Source organism: Lagopus muta, chromosome 18 (genome assembly GCF_023343835.1).
Source record: "Lagopus muta isolate bLagMut1 chromosome 18, bLagMut1 primary, whole genome shotgun sequence".
Classification (NCBI taxonomy): Eukaryota; Metazoa; Chordata; class Aves; order Galliformes; family Phasianidae; genus Lagopus; species Lagopus muta.
In genome coordinates, this window is record NC_064450.1 from 788,628 (window position 1) to 805,153 (window position 16,526).

General features: G+C 44.0%; 1 protein-coding gene across 6 annotated transcripts in view; it reads left to right on the top strand.

Moving 5' to 3' along the window:
- Positions 1-16,526, top strand: part of MAP2K4 (mitogen-activated protein kinase kinase 4) — an 84,884-nt gene that overhangs the window by 21,581 nt on the left and 46,777 nt on the right. For all 6 annotated transcript variants that reach the window (XM_048965352.1, XM_048965354.1, XM_048965356.1 and 3 more), the window contains one exon: positions 6,677-6,779. In XM_048965352.1, the coding sequence (XP_048821309.1) occupies positions 6,677-6,779 (103 nt within the window). The remainder of the gene's footprint in view (positions 1-6,676; positions 6,780-16,526) is intronic.

Here is a 16,526-nt window from a genome sequence, read left to right on the forward strand (position 1 = left end):
CAGATTTGCTCTGCTAATCCCACCTGAAACATCAGTGAGTCACTGCCCTGATGGCCTGTTCTGTGTGAGAGTTATCAGCAATTACTCATCTTAAATCCAAAGCTGAGTGTCAGGAGGTACCTGATGGCCAAGGGCTTTCTTTATTCTTTCCTAGGGCAGCCAAGGAGTGCTTGCTAACCTCTGGTGTTTCTTGTTCCCAGCAAGATCCAGTTGTGATCTCTTGTCTTCCAAATTGAAAAACCTGATATGATAGCCGTGAGGTGAAAAGAATCTGCTCCTCCCCCTGGGTTAACTGTGCCTTCAAATGGAAAAGCCCCCACACTCCTGGTGCTGGCTGCTCCACCCAGCACAGGGCTGTGGGGCTCCGTGCTGTGCCAAGGTGTGGAGCAGCCAGTGGGATGTGGCTGTGATTGACGCCACTTTTCTGGCATAAGGGAACCAAAGGGATGTTGGAAACATACTTGTTGCTTTATCCAAATAAGCTAAATCCTTTCCATTGACCTTAAGCAAAGGGCAGATTTTTTCCTTGCTTTTAGTCTAAGTGCATGCTCCTAAAATTACAAAGAAAAGAAAAAGTCAGCCAGTCCCTCCTCAGTGCTCCTCCTCACAGTATACTTTATGATTTGTTCTGTTTTATTACAAAAAGGCACCTGGCACAGCCCTTTGCATAATTAATTACTGTTTTACATCAAGAAGGACTCCAGGAGCCTCACATAGTGGCCAGGTGAAGTTGCATGGAACAGATGCACCTTCCAATTTCTCCCCAGCAGTGTTTCATAGCCTTGGTGGTGGGCTGTGGCTGAGTGGTACGTCAACGCTCTCCTGCTAGAGGTTGCCTGAACTCCAGTTTCAGTGGAAAGGTGACTGACTTCTCACATTACTGTTCCATTCTCTCTGGGCAGAGATCTGCCTGCCTGGCGCAGCACTGCTGTGCATGTTGGTGCACATGAGTAAGGGTGTCCTGGGTAGTTCAGCATGTAATGCTTGTCCAGTGTCTGATTTAAGCTCTTTTAACATGACTGATCTGCTCTCAAGGCTCTAGTAGTTTTAACTTTGTTTATAGGTATTCATATGGATGGTAATTTGCATGCAGGGTAGCATCGAGAATAATAAATGCTGTAGGTTAACACTGGATTTCAGAGACTTCATTCTTAGGACTCTGCTGATAGGAGTTTCTAGTCTGAGAGAACTAATCTTAATCTGATTGCAGTTTCTTGCACTTGAAGCCTAACCTGCTTTAGCCAGGCTTTGTAAGGAAGGTATTTATAGAAGCTGGTGCAAGTGCTGCTGGTTGCATGTATTGCAATTTACGGAGGTGCATGTCTGCCGGTGCAGGGCATCTGTGCAACTGTGAGCCTCCTCCTGTCTTTAAATCGCTGTAACGTCTTGCTCATGTTTAGTTGAGTCCCAGCGCTTTACTTCACAATGTTTTCATGACTGGTGAAGGTAATGACCAGAAACTGTTCCAGGTTCTGGCTGATCTGGGCTTCTGTACTTTTGTGGAAGCATATTTGGAGCTGCAGATGAATTATGGATAAATACTCTAATAAGGTGACTTGTAAAAATGAGCACACTTAGCATATGCTTGGAGTGCAAGAGTAGTCATCTTGAATCTGAATTCTGGCTCTTGGACTATTCTAAATCAAAGGTTTCATTAGAGGGAAAAGGATGTCAGTAACAGACATACTGGAAATGTTTGTGCTATTATTCATCAAAGCGAGTTTCTGTAGATGGAGTTTGTAAAACTGTTAACTGAAATTCCAGTTATCTCCTTCCATTCATACTCCCCAAATAAACTGCTGTGCATGCTGAAGTTCCTCATGTTTCGTTTCAAAATTTTGCTGGTTTTTATTTATAAAATATCATGTCTGGAGGGCAAGGCTGGAAGCCTGCTTTACTCTCAAATTAGCAGTGCCGATTTTAGAGTACCTCCATGAGCAAGGCTGGAAAGGAAGGAAATTTAACAGCAAGATTACAGATTGGAAGGGCTTATGGGAAAGTAGTACTGTGTTAGTAGCAATGGAGACAGCGAGCAGTGAATCCTGCCTGCTACATCAAAACAGGCGTTTTGTTAGCAGAGAAGTTCTAACTAATAAGAGTTGTTGGAAGAGCAGAGGGATCTGTGTTGTATCGTTTTCTTTTTAATCAGACCTGGTATTTTGCAGCTTTCTTTCTTTAGAAAGGTGTCCTCAAGCATTCAGCTTCTTTCTCAGACTGAAGCAGGTCACCCACCTGCCTGGCCTCCTGTCCTATTTTCATGCTTTGTTGACATGTTTTGGCTTAATCAAGCAAGGGTAAGAAGGCTACAAAGCTATTGCAGTTTCCCCAATTATCTGCCTGCTGTTTTCTGCCACAACTCATATTTTGTTTATTTCCATTTTCTTGCAATACTAGAGTAAGGAAATAAAGTGTAACGTGGCTTCCTGGCATATTGCTGCTCTGCAAACATCAGAGAGGCTTTGGAACCTAGAGAGAAGAATCACATTTGCACCGTGACAGTCACGTTCACACCGTGTCAGGTGGTGCACGGGGCAGATTTGGGTCAAGTGGAAAGCACTTCCATAGGGGTCAGTTTGTTGTCCTGCAAGACAGAAACCCGGAAGAAAATCCGTTTATCTGCTGTTGTTTTGAAAAGTTGAAAAACATTTTCTTAAGTGTAACATGAATATTGTGATATTGTGAGTATCTGTTATATAGGTGTAGCATGCAGGAGTTGGGGTAAGGAAATTCCAGGAGAAAAGTGGTTGTTTTGTCCAACAGGAGGTGACTTAGAGCCTTGGGGAAGTTGTAGATGTCTGTGGTGAAGTAAAAATAATAATACAGAATGTAACGGGGGGAATACCTCGTACTGCATGTTATCTGGGAGATGGCTGTTTCCTCTTGTACAAAGACAGGTTGGCTGTGGTTGTGGTAAAGTAGCCTCAAAATGAGTGATGAGAACCTAATTGCAGAGCCAAGTGCCTGGATTAATCCTGGTGATGGATAGCAGCACATAAATAATTATGTACTTAACCCAGCATCCACTTACTTATGCAGCAGGAAACAAGTGTGCATTTCGAGCCTGGGTTGTTCTGCTGTGGCCGTTGTGCAGGTGGCCTCCGGTGTGTGCCTGGCAAGGCTTCCCAGCTGCTTTTCTTCCACATGGTCCTTTTTAGCCCTCAGTGAAATGCCAAGGGATGTGCGGCTGTTGAATTGCAGGACACAGGGAAAGCATCTCTGTTACTTTCGTGCCGTGTAGCAGCCTGTTCCAAAACAGTGTCGTGTTTTCAAATCCTTTTTAGAGAAGAACACTGTTATTTAATGGTAGTTGTGACTTGGAATAAGTATTACTATCATGTTATGGATAGTAAATTGACTTCAGTTAAAAGCCTGTTCGGGCTTCTGAGATAAGTACAGCCTAGGATAGTTACCATGCTGGTTAGATGCCCTCAAAACATAAGCTTTTTTGCCACTTCAAGAAAGCCAAGGCTATCTTGCATTCAAACAATAACATCGTTATGACCATTAACACTCAGCTTAACAAATCTGTCAAAATTGGTTAGACCTTAGCTGAAAAACTGTCATAGTTTCAGGTCTGTTTATGAGGGAGCAGTATGCTCCCAAATGAGGGGTGTTGCTTTCTGTTTGTTGGTTTCTTTCTGAATATTGCTTCTCTGGTGCATTCACAATTTCCAAAGGTGCAGATGTTAGAGCATTCAATGGTCAGAATTACTTATTGTTAGCAAAACATTTAGAGGATGGTTAATTTACATGAAACGGATCTTTCTACAGCATGTTTTAGGACAGTGTTGTGCGTGCAGCCTTGATAGTGACAGTGGCATTAGGCTCATTTCGGAAGCAGCATCAGTCCTTGGCCTCTTTAGTTTAGAGGGAAGAATAGGGTGGTCTGAATTTAATCCGTCTGTGCTAAAATCACCAGCAAAACTCATGTATCTAAAGAAGCTCTTTTGCCTCCATTAGTTTTGCGTGAAGTCTTTGCAAGCAGTGAGAGCATGGAGCTTTCAGATCTTTGGAATGAAACTCGCAATCCAGACTGGGAAGCTAAAGGTGCTTGAATTTGAAAGGCTATTGAGGAGGAGAACGTGCTGTGTTGTTTTGTGTACTATTTTATTTATAGTATGTGAATGGAAATTCTCAGCATTTCTCAACAAGACCGTGTCTCCCCTAGTCCTTTTCCTTGCTAATAACTTGAGGAAAAAGCAAACCGTCCTGTTTGCCTTCCTGAGGTAGGTCATGCTTTATTGGATTTGCAGAAAATCCAGCTTCAGGTGTCAAATTGATATTGTTGAAACTATTCTTAGAAACTTAATGACATAGAAATCCATAGATTGATGTTTAACAGTGATTTAAAAACAAAAGTACACTCAGTGCAAGGAAATTTAGTGCATAAAGTGTTGCAGGTAGTAAAGAGTAGGAACAGCTCTTCAGAAGAGGAAATCAGCCTGTAGCTAATTGTGTAGCTTTCAGCGTTGGGCTGCTTCAAGGACAAATGCTCATGTCATGTAAATGTTGTGGTTCCAAATGGAAAATCATATGGCACTCCTGTACTGTTGCCCCAGGAAGAGAAGGATAGTGCTTCAGGCATGTGAATAAAACAAAACCAGAAGAATGATGAAAGCTCTAAATCACCAGACCCAGTCTGAGAGCAGAACTATGCCAAAGCAGATCAGCTGTCAGCACCAGCAGTGGCATTTCTCTGTATTCTGATGAACAGGTTTTCTTTTGGGATGGGCAAAGCTGTTCATCGATCACCCTCTTGCAATGCGTTCATAGTTTTTATAAACAAGAATCTTATTGTTTGTTTCCATGCAGTTCTGCATCCCAGACCATACTGTGTAATCTCATTCAGGTAACATGCCCAAGAAAGGCACCTTGGGAGCACTGAGCTCTGCAGTGCTGCTGTCTTCACCACAGCCTGCTGTGCCTCATGCTGGGTCCCTAGACTGAGCAAACTCGCTGACCCTCTTCTCTCCCGTCAGGAGTGATGTAAGATCCTGTATTACCAGCTGGGGCCTTGTGGAAAACTGCAGGTGAATTGTTAGCTAATTGTTAGCTAAGAATGAGGTGTTTTTTCGTTTCAGATGGTGGAATGCAAAGCTTTGAATAATTGGTTTTGTGCTGTTGCATTTCCTGCAAATCTCTTGTGTGTAACAAATCAGGTGATGATTAGAAAATGCAGATATTTCCAAACAGCTTACTGTATTGTTGCATTGCCTTCCTACACTGTATTGCAGCAGGAGTGAAGCTAGAAGTATGCATCAGTGGTTGAAAAATAAAAGGTATTATAGAGGACATAGGAGATCATCCTAAAATGAAGATACCAAACAGGGAAGGTCAGAGGAGCACTGTGGAGCTCCATATGCTGTGGACTCGTCTGGGGTGGCAGGTAATATTCCATGGCTTTGACTTGTAACTAGTTTTTTCTCTTCCCATTGTCCTGAAGTCACTAAAAGCACATATCCCTTTGTGCAAGGTAGAGAAGCAGTGCAGAGTGCAGTGGTGTTTATGCTCAGTGGTGTTTATGCTCTTGTGGTCCACAGTGTTCTCTGCTTTTCCCAGCAGACCCATGGTATGTTTAGGAGTATGATCCCCACCTCAGGGCACAGGCAGAAAGGTGCTGGAGGACTCTGGGTATTGGGTTCATTGCTGAAGGCTGGCGCCTCACAAAGTGGTTGGTTGCAGTGCCTGACCTACAGGTAGGGCTGAGTTTTGGACCCCTGCCCAGGAGGTGAGTACCTCTGGGAGGTTGTGCTTAGAGTCCTGGGAGGCTGTGGACAGAGGAGACCTCGGCTGCACTGTGTTGGTGTGGGGCCGTGTGGTGTCTGGGTTTCCTGAACCCACATGGAAACAAGGTGGGATCTTTTGCAGCCCAGTAGAAGGGCTGGGAAGGGATGTCTTACTTCTGTAGGCTCTGATTCTGATGGTGCTTAAGAAATACGTATCTGGTGGCTGGAGCGGTGCCCAGCAGCTCTTCCCCCCATTTCACCTTCCTATTTCTGTATGTCTTTCCACACAGTGTCTCAGCTGGCTGCAGAGCAAAGCTTTCTCCCACCTGGTGATTGCTCTGTTGGGCTGAGCTTTGCTTTCTGCTCGGTGACCCGCCTGGCAGTAGGAGCACAGCGTATCTCCTCCATCCTCGCTTAAGCCCGATTATGCTTAATTTGCTGTGAGGCTGAGGAATGTCAGTGATTCTGCAGTTGGGGTTTCATATAATACATCCAGTGCTTCCCCTTTACCTTTGCTGTCCATCCTGGCTCTGGTAGATGTACCAAGTAGAGCAAGTCCCCTTTGCCACCAGGCTGGAGTTGAGCTCAGTGTGAAATGTGTTTAAATGAGGACTGTGTGTTGAGGGAACTCAGCCCCGATGTGGAGGTGCCCCGTGGCTGTTGGTAGTTCTGGCTGCTGATGCTGGTCCTTCAGTTGCCACGGAACATCCTCGGGACACCTCTGCTCAGTGACTGATGTGGAACAGGACAGGGAAGACCTTGGGGTGAGAATGGATTCGCTTTCTTGATTCCTGTGTCCTTAACACAAGTTATGATTTGCTTATATAACTGCGAAATGTGTTTTCCTTTTCTTACAAAGTGTTATATTGTTTCTGCTGATTTCCTGATGCTCTTACAAAATGCTGTTTTGTTGCTGACAAAAAGTTTACTTTATGTTCGTTGTCTCCCAGGTAAACGCAAAGCGCTGAAGTTAAATTTTGCAAATCCACCTTTCAAGTCTACGGCAAGATTTACTCTAAACACTTCAGGAGTTCCTTTCCAAAATCCACACATGTGAGTATAAAGCCAAAGGCACAACTAGTGAAACATCTTTGAAATGATTTAGCCAGTAAGCAGTTTTATTTTATATGCAGGCTGAATACTTCTTTTTCTAGGTTGTTCAAATCTGTCCATTTGATTCAATGTAAAAGAGGTGGAGTTTTCTTGTTTGTTTGTTGTTTTTTTTTTTTTGTTTTTTTTTTTCAGAATTGAAATTGTTGAATTTGGGATCTTCCTCTTATGCTGGAGCTACTGCCATCCAGAGTTGATTAACTTCAGATGAATCGTAGCTGATAATGCAAGACCTGTTCACTGTCATTTTCCTGTCTCTTTATTCACTGCTTGTTATTTTTCATTAGAGAGATGTTCTTGTTTCTGTGTTACTTGTGAAATACACAGCTGTGCTAGATTCTTTAGCACTAAAATGAATAAGTGTGAGGAATGTATTTCTACCAATATGGAGATTCAAGGGAGTTATATGTTGATTAGCCCTCCCTGAATTTTCTAGCTTTCTAGCTTCAGCATATCCCTGTATAAAAGTTGAATGTAAGTGTGGCACAGAGCTGTTCCTGACACTAGTAAATAATAGTTACACCTTGTCACAGAAAGTATTAGTTTTATATCCTCAGATCCACCAATCTAGATTGATGGGTGACACCCCCGCAGCCTGTTTGTGTGGCAGAATGCAGATAGCTTGCAAAGATGTCCTGAGATTTTTCTCTTCAAGTTCCCTACCAGGTCCCAAGAGTTCAGTCAGTGGCAAGTCTCAAAAACTGCACCTGAAGCTTCCCCCTCTGCTGGACTCTTCAGATTGTCCTTGGTTATAGCGTGCTTCTGCTTTGCTGTGCATGTTGCTGCCTCTTTCCTTCAGCTTGGTGCCTTCTGCCTTCCCAGGATATATCCTCTGTGGTCTGTTCCTGTTTCTGGTAGCTTCTTTTATGCTGGAGATCTTCAAGCAAGTTTTACCTGAGTTAGGAACATGTTTCTGATGAGCTATTGCTGGTACTTACAGCACCTAGAAATTTTATGGAGTATTTTAGAAGATTCCTCTTACTATTCCAAGTGACGTTTCCAGCAAGTCCTTCTCTCTCTTTCTCTCTGTTTTCTTCTCTGAAGTAGAGTATTCTCTCTGGTTGTAAAGCTAGCATTTATATATTCACTTTTTGTGTGTCTCCCTCAATATCATCAAATGCTCGTAACAGGTTTTTGTAGAACCCCACCTTCTTTCCTCTCTGAGGAACAGGAGGCTTAGTCTGAGCTAGTGAGCTTCCAACATCAGCCATCTGCAGGGCTTTGACTTGCCTGTGTTTATCTCCATGGATCTCTGTCTTGGATTCACTTGAAGTCACCATGGTTCTTGTTTATCACAGAAGAGCTCTCCCTGTTGACCGGTGACATCTTTAGTATTATGTTTGTGCAAGTAACTGTCATTGTTGTCCATTAAGATGTTACTGCTCCGTCTCCATGTGAGCTGCAGTCATTGGTGGGGCTTGTATCCTGAACTGGTGAACCGTGTATCTGCTTTAAAGGAGTTGGAAAGTTTTGGGTTTGAAATGATAGCTGTGGAAGTGCCAAGAGTAATGAAGGTGCACCTGAATTAAAATTTTCTTGGGATGCTACAAGCTGTAGTAGTGGTTCTGCTTGAAGGAGATGAATGCTGTTGGTTGAATTACTTTATCTGCATTGAAGCTGAACAAGCATGGATAGAGCTAGTAAACCTGACGTGTTGTCCGTAGCTGATGCTGTTCTCATAGGCAACGTTCAGATCTTCTGGTTACACGCATCTCACAGTGATGCAGGTGTTTCTCTCACAGTTGGTGCATCTCAGTAATGTGTCTGTCTCCTTCCACGCTTCCCCAGAGCGACTGATTTTTTTCCTCTGTTGCCTGGAAAAGTTTATAGACTTTAGTTCTGAAGTGGATATTCCAGCCCTCTGGGCCCATCTGCATTCTCCCTTCAAGATGTGGTGGAATTGAATGGACTCGGGCTCACTGGTGCCAAGTCTGATTTGCTGAGATAAGTGCTGGCTGCTGTGGGTTTCCCTGTGCAGACTTTGTTGATCCAGATGGGTGGATCTGAAGATACAGCGAAGTCAATTTCTTACATGAAATTTGAGTTTCTGTGGCTTGGATCCACCAATCTGGAAGCTGTAGTGTGGTGCCTTCTCTCCAGGAGGGCAGAGGTTCCTGCCAGCAAATGCCTGTTTCCTTTGCTTTCTGAGCTTTGGCAGCAAACTGTGGTGAGCGAGAGGATGCGATCAGCAGTGACCTGCAGGTGCCATGAGATAAAAATTACCCGTTAGCTGTGTTTTACTTGATTACTTGATCAGAGAGCTGTCAGCCTGGATTGATGGTTATTCAGGTAAGAGTGTGGTAGTGGGGTGCTTCATACTCATGTGGTGTGTTAGGAGGGAGGCGTGGTGTAAATTGCAACTCTCAAGCAAAGAAACCATTGCTGAAGAGAGAAGATGTTGTGCCAGGGTATCAGTTACAGTCTGGGTGCTTGATGGTGCCGAGGCTTTGTACCCTGGTAAAATGTGCGTGGCCATTGCATACTCTGTAAAGGTGCAACTTTGGACTTCTCTGTAGGGCTTCCTGCTTGGTTTGAGAAGTAATGTAAGAAACTATCCAGTGGGGGAAATAATTTTGGAATCGCACTAAACCAAGGGTAGACCTTAGCTCGTGTGGGCAAGGGAGATGCTGGCTTGAGGGGAGCTAAAGCCCAGTGCTTGGTTGGATTTCCACAGTAAGATTTCCTTGGTGAGTGATTGTGCTATCAGACTCAATACCCTGCTACTAGTCACCTGATGTTACTGGAGGAACAATTTCAAAGGCTATGAAATTTCATGGAATCACACATGAAATTCCAATTGCAAGACACTGTGTTATTAAGCTGTGACCAGTGCTTCCCAGTTGCTTTGTATGTCAGGGCACAGAGCACCCTCTATAACCCGGTGAAGGCTCTCTGTCCATCTGCTAGGAGGGTGCTCCCAGCGCTTCTTTCTTCTCATAAATAGAGCTTTTTTCTCATGTACAGTTTGTGCCCTGCAATGATGCTTCCAGTGAGGGAGATTCTAGGTGACATAACTCCTACAGAGCAGAGAAAATTGGGATGGGTTCCTAAGTGGATCCAGCCCCTACCTTGTCTTTTCTTTCATGCCTGCGGCATTTTTAGGCCATGTCTTACAGTCTGATTCTCAGGTTGGGGCTGTCAACCCCCATCTGTGGGGGTTCTGTGCTGAGGAATGGTAAATCGGAGTGCTGCCATGGGCTGGCATGGAGCCAGGGCAGGACTTAGAGCAGCACCAAGGAAAGCGCGGGCACAGGGCAAGTGGGAGGGCAGGGATGGGAGCTGGAATGGCCTAGGAGCCTCTAAGCTTTGCTGTGGCATCTCTGTTATGGCCTTGGAGCCAGGAGATGCTGAGCACTAGTAGCTGTGCTCTTGCTGCTCTGTCTTTATGTAGCCCATGGCACCCAGGGACACCTCCTGTCTTTCCCCTTCCCATCACCCGCTCTGTCCGGAGTGCCCTGAAGTGTCTGGTCACCTTTGTGGTGGATTTGGATGAGGTTAGAAATCAGAGACGCCTTTCTAGTTGCTGGAATGGCTGGAATTCATCTCCCTGAAACATCCCTTCCTGGTGACGCTGAGTCTTATTACAGCTGAGTTGCCCTGCGGGTGGCTTTCCTATGGAGATTGGTGAGCTCCAGAATGAAGCATTCACAGCAGGACCACGGCAGAGGGTTTGGAAGGAAGATGAACTCAAGGTCAGTGAGCACATGTGACTAATGGAGCGTAAAGCCATAGAGAATGTGCATCCTGTGTAGTCCAGCTGTGGCTGTTAGCACAAATCTACTTTGTGAGTACAGGAGATCTTGTTCTACCCAGCCTGTCTGCAGGATGTCTGGCATATTGTATGCATAGTATTGTGTATGACCTACCCAGAGTAAAGAAGGAGTGGAGCCCAAATTATGTAGATTAATTTGAAAAATAAAGCCTTTTAGAATTACTGATGTAAAAATAAAAGGTAGTAGTATTTTGAATGTTACTTGAAGCACAGTGATGGCCGTTCAATTTGATTCTCCAGTTAAACTGTCCTTGGAAAGTAAAATTCATACTTGGAGGGATGTACTGACAGCTGAGGCCCCAAGTCAGGAAAGTGTATGGAGTCTGAAAAGCATCTCACCTTTTACCTCATCTGTTCTGTGTCTAAGTAGGTTTTAGGTCACAAGCAAAATGAGCTGAAATAATTAGCAAGATGTAAGGTCTACAGAGCTATCTGTGACTGGTGGCCCTTGCTGAAAGGAGACTCAAGTCACACTGAGGCAAGGTCAGTGTGGTGCACCCAGAGCTGTGTCTGCTGGCATTGCATCTGCTGGGCTGGCTCTCTCTGGTGTCTGCTGAACCCCATTGTTCATTTGGCTGTTGTTGATTTATCAGCTTTCTGGAAAGCATTGCATTCATTTGGTGCACTTGATCTGGATTTCAGACTGCAGGTTACATGTTAGCAAATGAGCGTACACCAACAAAGTTTGTTGGCATCTGGTTTGCAGCATGTTGTTGAGCATCCTGACCGCTATCTGGGAAGCTTGCTGAGTTTCTGAGCTCCTTTCTTTAGAACTTCAACACAGAGCATTGTAGCCTTATCTGGAAAGATGTCAAGATGAAATACTCTTTTCTTAATGCTCACAAAAACTCAGTTTGTGAACTGTAGGTCTGTGGTCTGTTGGACTCCATGGCCTTACTGTGGCACATGGGTGTCTTCATGGATATGTCGTGGATTAAACTTCCAGAGCAGCCCTGTGAACCTTCTCCTTGTGTTCTGGAGAGTCACACGTTTTCCAAATAGATGCCCAAGGAGTGTGTAGGCAGATGTTTGGTTTAGAACTTTGAAGCTGGGTGCTTCAAAAGCAAAATGAGGTCCAGTTGCAGTTCAGACTCTGCTGCTTCCTTTATTTCTGTATAGTTTAGGGACTGTATTTACTCGTGGAAAGGATTTTTTTGGCAGTCTTAAAGTCTGTCTCAAGTGTCTCTTCTTCTCTTTCAGTCTTCTCTTACGTTTTTCCAAACCATTCTGATGTGTGGTTTCAGGCTCTGTAGGTACACAGAATGCAAATGGCTGAGTTCCTTAGGAGAGCTCTGAGAACTCCTGCTACTTGTCCAGAAAATATTAAAAAGCAAAGTGGAATATCCTGTGTTGGCATGTTCCCAATTACTTGTGTGAAATTTCTTGTAAATAGTTGTGCCTGTTCCCCATTTACCTCACAGTTTTTTCACATCTTTATTACTACTCATTTCCGATGCCTTTCTGCACTTTCTCATTGCAGGGTGGGATGCCTGGAAGCCTCAGCAAAGGTTTCATTGTAAAAGATACCAATTAAGAATATAAGTTAGTGGGTTGTGGTTTTTTTTTTTTGTTTTTTTTTGTTTTTTTATTATTATTATTTTTCCTTTAGTGACAGTTTTGCAACACTTCCTGGAAGTTGCACTGTCCAGATATGTATTGAGTGGGAAGCTTGCATGTATTTTCAAGTAAGCACTTCAGAGATCCCGCGAATACTTATAAATGTTTGAGTGAGTCTGCAGCAAACAAGTTTTCACTTACATTGCAGACTGCCCTGTGATTTCAGTGCTACAGCAGTGGCTCTTGTATATCTTCTGTTTCCCCTGTGAGGTTTTTTTTTTTTTTTTACAAATTGATTAACTTTCCTATGTTTAACAGTCCTGCTTCTTCCAGAAGTTTACAAATTTGATATCTCTGGCCTTGTGACAAAGAGGTGATAAGATCTGTAAAACATCTGTGTTCATCGTCACAAACCTTAGGAAGATCACCTCTTCGGAGAAGGTGCAACCAGTGTTAGTGTGAAGTTCTGTCTGAACATACACGCTACCTTAAGATCTCTCTTTTTCTCACATTTTATGTTTTTGTATTACTCTGATCGTAGAATCGTCATAGAATCGTGGAACAGCATGGGTTGAAAAGGAATTCAGTGCTCATCCAGTTTCAACCCCCTGCTATGTGCAGGTCGCCAACCAGCAGACTGGGCTGCCCAGAGCCACATCCAGCCTGGCCTTGAAATTTGATGTGCTAATTCTGCTCTGCAGAGGAGCTTATCAATGTCTGCTGTTTCTTAAAATAAATCTCTCTAGTATTTTCCGTATCCTGTAGGCACTGGTGTCCTGGTAGGACTATTTTCTTCTTTCTGCAAGAGTTTTGGTATCTCAGGCCTCACCCTGCTTCTGAAATTGGGCCTTGTACATCTCCATTAAGCTAATTCATGTTGATTTTCAAAGGTGCTTCCTGCTATGCTGTTGTGATGTGGGCTGCTTAGAACTTACAGAAACTAATCACTGGCATTTAGGTAGCTAAATCAAATACAGCCTTATCTGACTCCTGTTACCGTAGCTTCTGAGTGCTTTGCATGTGTTCATCAATTTGGCTTTGCAAACCTAAATGGTTGCACAAAAATTTTTTTTGCAGATGGGAAGCTGGGGCATAATGTGATTTGGGAGAGGTAAAGGCTGCATCAGAAGTGTGTGACAGAGTAGTGAGCTCAACATAGATCTCCTGATATCGTATGGTGATTCAGGGCGTAACTTCGTATTGCTTGTCTTGTTGCTGGTCTAATTACAAGCTGTGGTCCTGGATTCTGTGTGTGTGTGGCTGTAGCCAAAGCTTCCAATTCAGGGTTTTCACCTTGTAGCTTGGGTGTTCTCTGTGTTCTGTGCAGAGTAAAAGTGATGTTGTTTCTGGTGTTCATGTAGTCATCCACCTTTTCTTTGGTGTGGATAAGATATGGAGAGGTCAGGAGGCTGTGAGAGTGGCAGTGCAGTTACTTTCCAAAGTCCCCAGACTTGGCAGGGGCTGCCAGCAGGTGCCCAACACTCTGGGTGATGGGTGTAGAAGAGCTGGTGGCTGGCAGCACAGGGGAGCAGGAGGTGGGGAGTGCTGGAGATTCTACACCACAGGCACCTGTGTGGGCTGCTGGTGGGGATGTGGATGTGGCTTTCTCTGGTCACTTGCAGGTCTTGGCAGCTGAGACACGGTATCTAAGGCAAACTTAGGAAATTTCTCTGAATTTGCAGCATTTTCAAGGCCTGATACCTGACACACTTGCTGTCTCCATAAGTGTATTTTAACTGGCAGCACGGATGAGGGATGGTGGGAAGTGGACAGAAGTAGAGCTGCCATTGTCTGCTTCCTGTGAATGTTTTTTTTTACAGTTTTCCTGTACCAAGGACACTAGTTTGGTTTGTAAGGAGGTTCTCTGAAGACTAGTAGTTAATTTCCCCCCCCCATTTTTTTTTTTTTTTTGTCGAATTTAATATTATTTCTTAAATTTGCTGTGTGGGAAGAAGTTGAAACATTTTGGTCTGATAGAAGTTGGAAAGTTGTCACATAGAATAGTGGGGGAAAAGTGCTCATACTCAAGAACTTTATGTTCACCATCAACCCTGCATCAGTCTGGCTCTGTGTTGGTCCATGAAGAGGCTATACAGAAGAGCACAGCTGGGTGATGGTCTCCCTTGGATCCAGTGGGTTTCTTTCCAGTGAATGCCTTCTAGTGAGATGTGCTGCCTACCCCTTGTCTAGTAACATGGCTCCCCGAGTGACCTGATCCTTTCCTGAGATTCTTTAGGAGTCATCAGCCTCAACTCTGTGTGCACTTGTGGGCAAAGCAGTGTGCTCAGGACCAACCTCCAGCTCTGAAGGTGCATGTTACTCTGCAGAGCCCAGAGAAGAGCCAGGCTGTGGCCATGTTTCTTGTTTTGTCAGTTTGGCTTATAAAGCTGAGAATAAGGTGGATTCTCTGGTAATGAATTTGTGTGGTCTGACGAGGAAAATGGTTTGAGAAATGTTTGTTGTCCTAACCATTGGAGGGTTAGAAATTTTCTCCATAGCGTTATGGATTTGGAAGGGCAGTACCCTTGCTGTGTTTGGCAAGAGGGACAATGCTCTTTTATTCAAAAGCAGTTCAAAAGTACTGAGTGTTCGGTGTGGTTTAAGAATTTTGGTTGAATTTATTTATGCTGATTGTATCCCAGTCATTCAAAGAATGTGCTGGGTCTGGCTGGGTCAGCAGCTGTGGCATCAGTGTTTAGTAGACCCCAGAGACTGCAGAGTTAAACTCCCTTCACACATCAGGAGGAGCGCATCTGGTCCTGCTGCAGCTGGGTACTTCACACAAGGATGTAACAACTGGGGTGGTTATTTAAGAAAAGTGAAAGTGGGACAAGTAGTTTTAGAAATGGTATCAGCTCTTCTGTGCCCTTCATATTATTGTGATAGTAGAAATAATTTTTTCTTTTTCCTTCCCTCTCTATTTGTAGGTGCTGCATCCCCTAGCAATGGCAGCAGTGCACGTTTAAATGCAAACCGTTTGTCAAAGCTTAGTGTGTGGGGATTTTAAAAGCATTCAGCACACCCATGTATCCAAATCTGTTCTGTAGGGCTAAACAGAAAATGGGAGCTTTTTGGTTCAGAATTTCCCATGGCACCTTTGTGTTGTGCTCCATGCCCCAAGGTGTCTCTAGGACCTGTTGAGTTGCACTGCCTGAGGTCTGAGGGGAAGTTAAGCGTATTTGAATTCCCATGTTTGTAAGGCATGTGCTGAAAACACGTTGCCAGTTTCAGTTAAAATTTAGCCAGGGATCAGGAGATGCTGTTACTCTTACTTACCTAACAGATCAGAGACTGTAGTATCCTCATGATATTTATCTTTTAACTTTTTCTTCTAGAATCAGATTTCTTAGCTATGGTTCAACATGGACAAGTGTTGTTCCATCCTGTGTATTACAGATCAGTCTCCTGGAACACGGACAAAGTCCTGAGGCATAAGAGAGCGTAGATCCCCAGCTGCCCTCCTTGGGCATATACAGTAACTATGAGCTTAGTCTGAAAGATTCTCTGGTGTTTGGAGAAGAAAATGTGGCGGAGCACTCTGGGCTCATATGCACAGTTTACGCTCTGATGCAATCATTCCAAATGATGTGTCTTAGCACCATGTGTATTGAGGATTTGATCCAAGCTCAGGTGAGAGGAAACCTCCAAAGCACCCTACTTTGCACTGTTTCCTGGGGATTGGCTCACAAGTTCAGCCCACAGATTTGTCCATATCCCAATTCTGCAGGACTGTGTCTTCTGCTTCAGTGCAGAAGCACATAGGTGTCCAGCTCAATTCTGAGTTTCTGCTTCTGAGGCACACTGCTGCGTGCTCAGTTTTGCAGTGTTGGACATCACTGCCTTGTTACCTTTCTGGAGCCAACGCACTCTACCTGTGCAGATTATTATGTAAAATGTCTGAATATATGTTTATATGCACTGCTCCGTGCCAGTTCAGTGTCTACTTTTTTTTTTTATTATTATTATTTTTTGGGGGGTAAATACATTGTTCCAATAATTACTACCAGGTAGCGAAGTAGGACATCGCTCATGTTGATACAAGTTTAATGCAATTGTACAAGTGGTCTCCGCTGTATCATACTGATGATGTATGTAGCCTAAGCGCCTGTCTCTGCTGGACTCTGCTTAATGCAAGATGGTCTGTTGCAGGCTCTTTTTTTCTGGTGCGTGTGGCAGCAACAAACGGCAGAAGGGATTTTATCTAGAAAATGTTGGTATTTGTATTTGTGTTTTAAAGTTTGACATGACCCCTGCATTTCCAGATGTGGACCTTGCAAAGCATATCCTTGCAAGAAACTCCACTGAGCAGTTGCTGTTGCAAACTGTAGAAATAAACTGATGTCATTCCATGTACTCAGGAT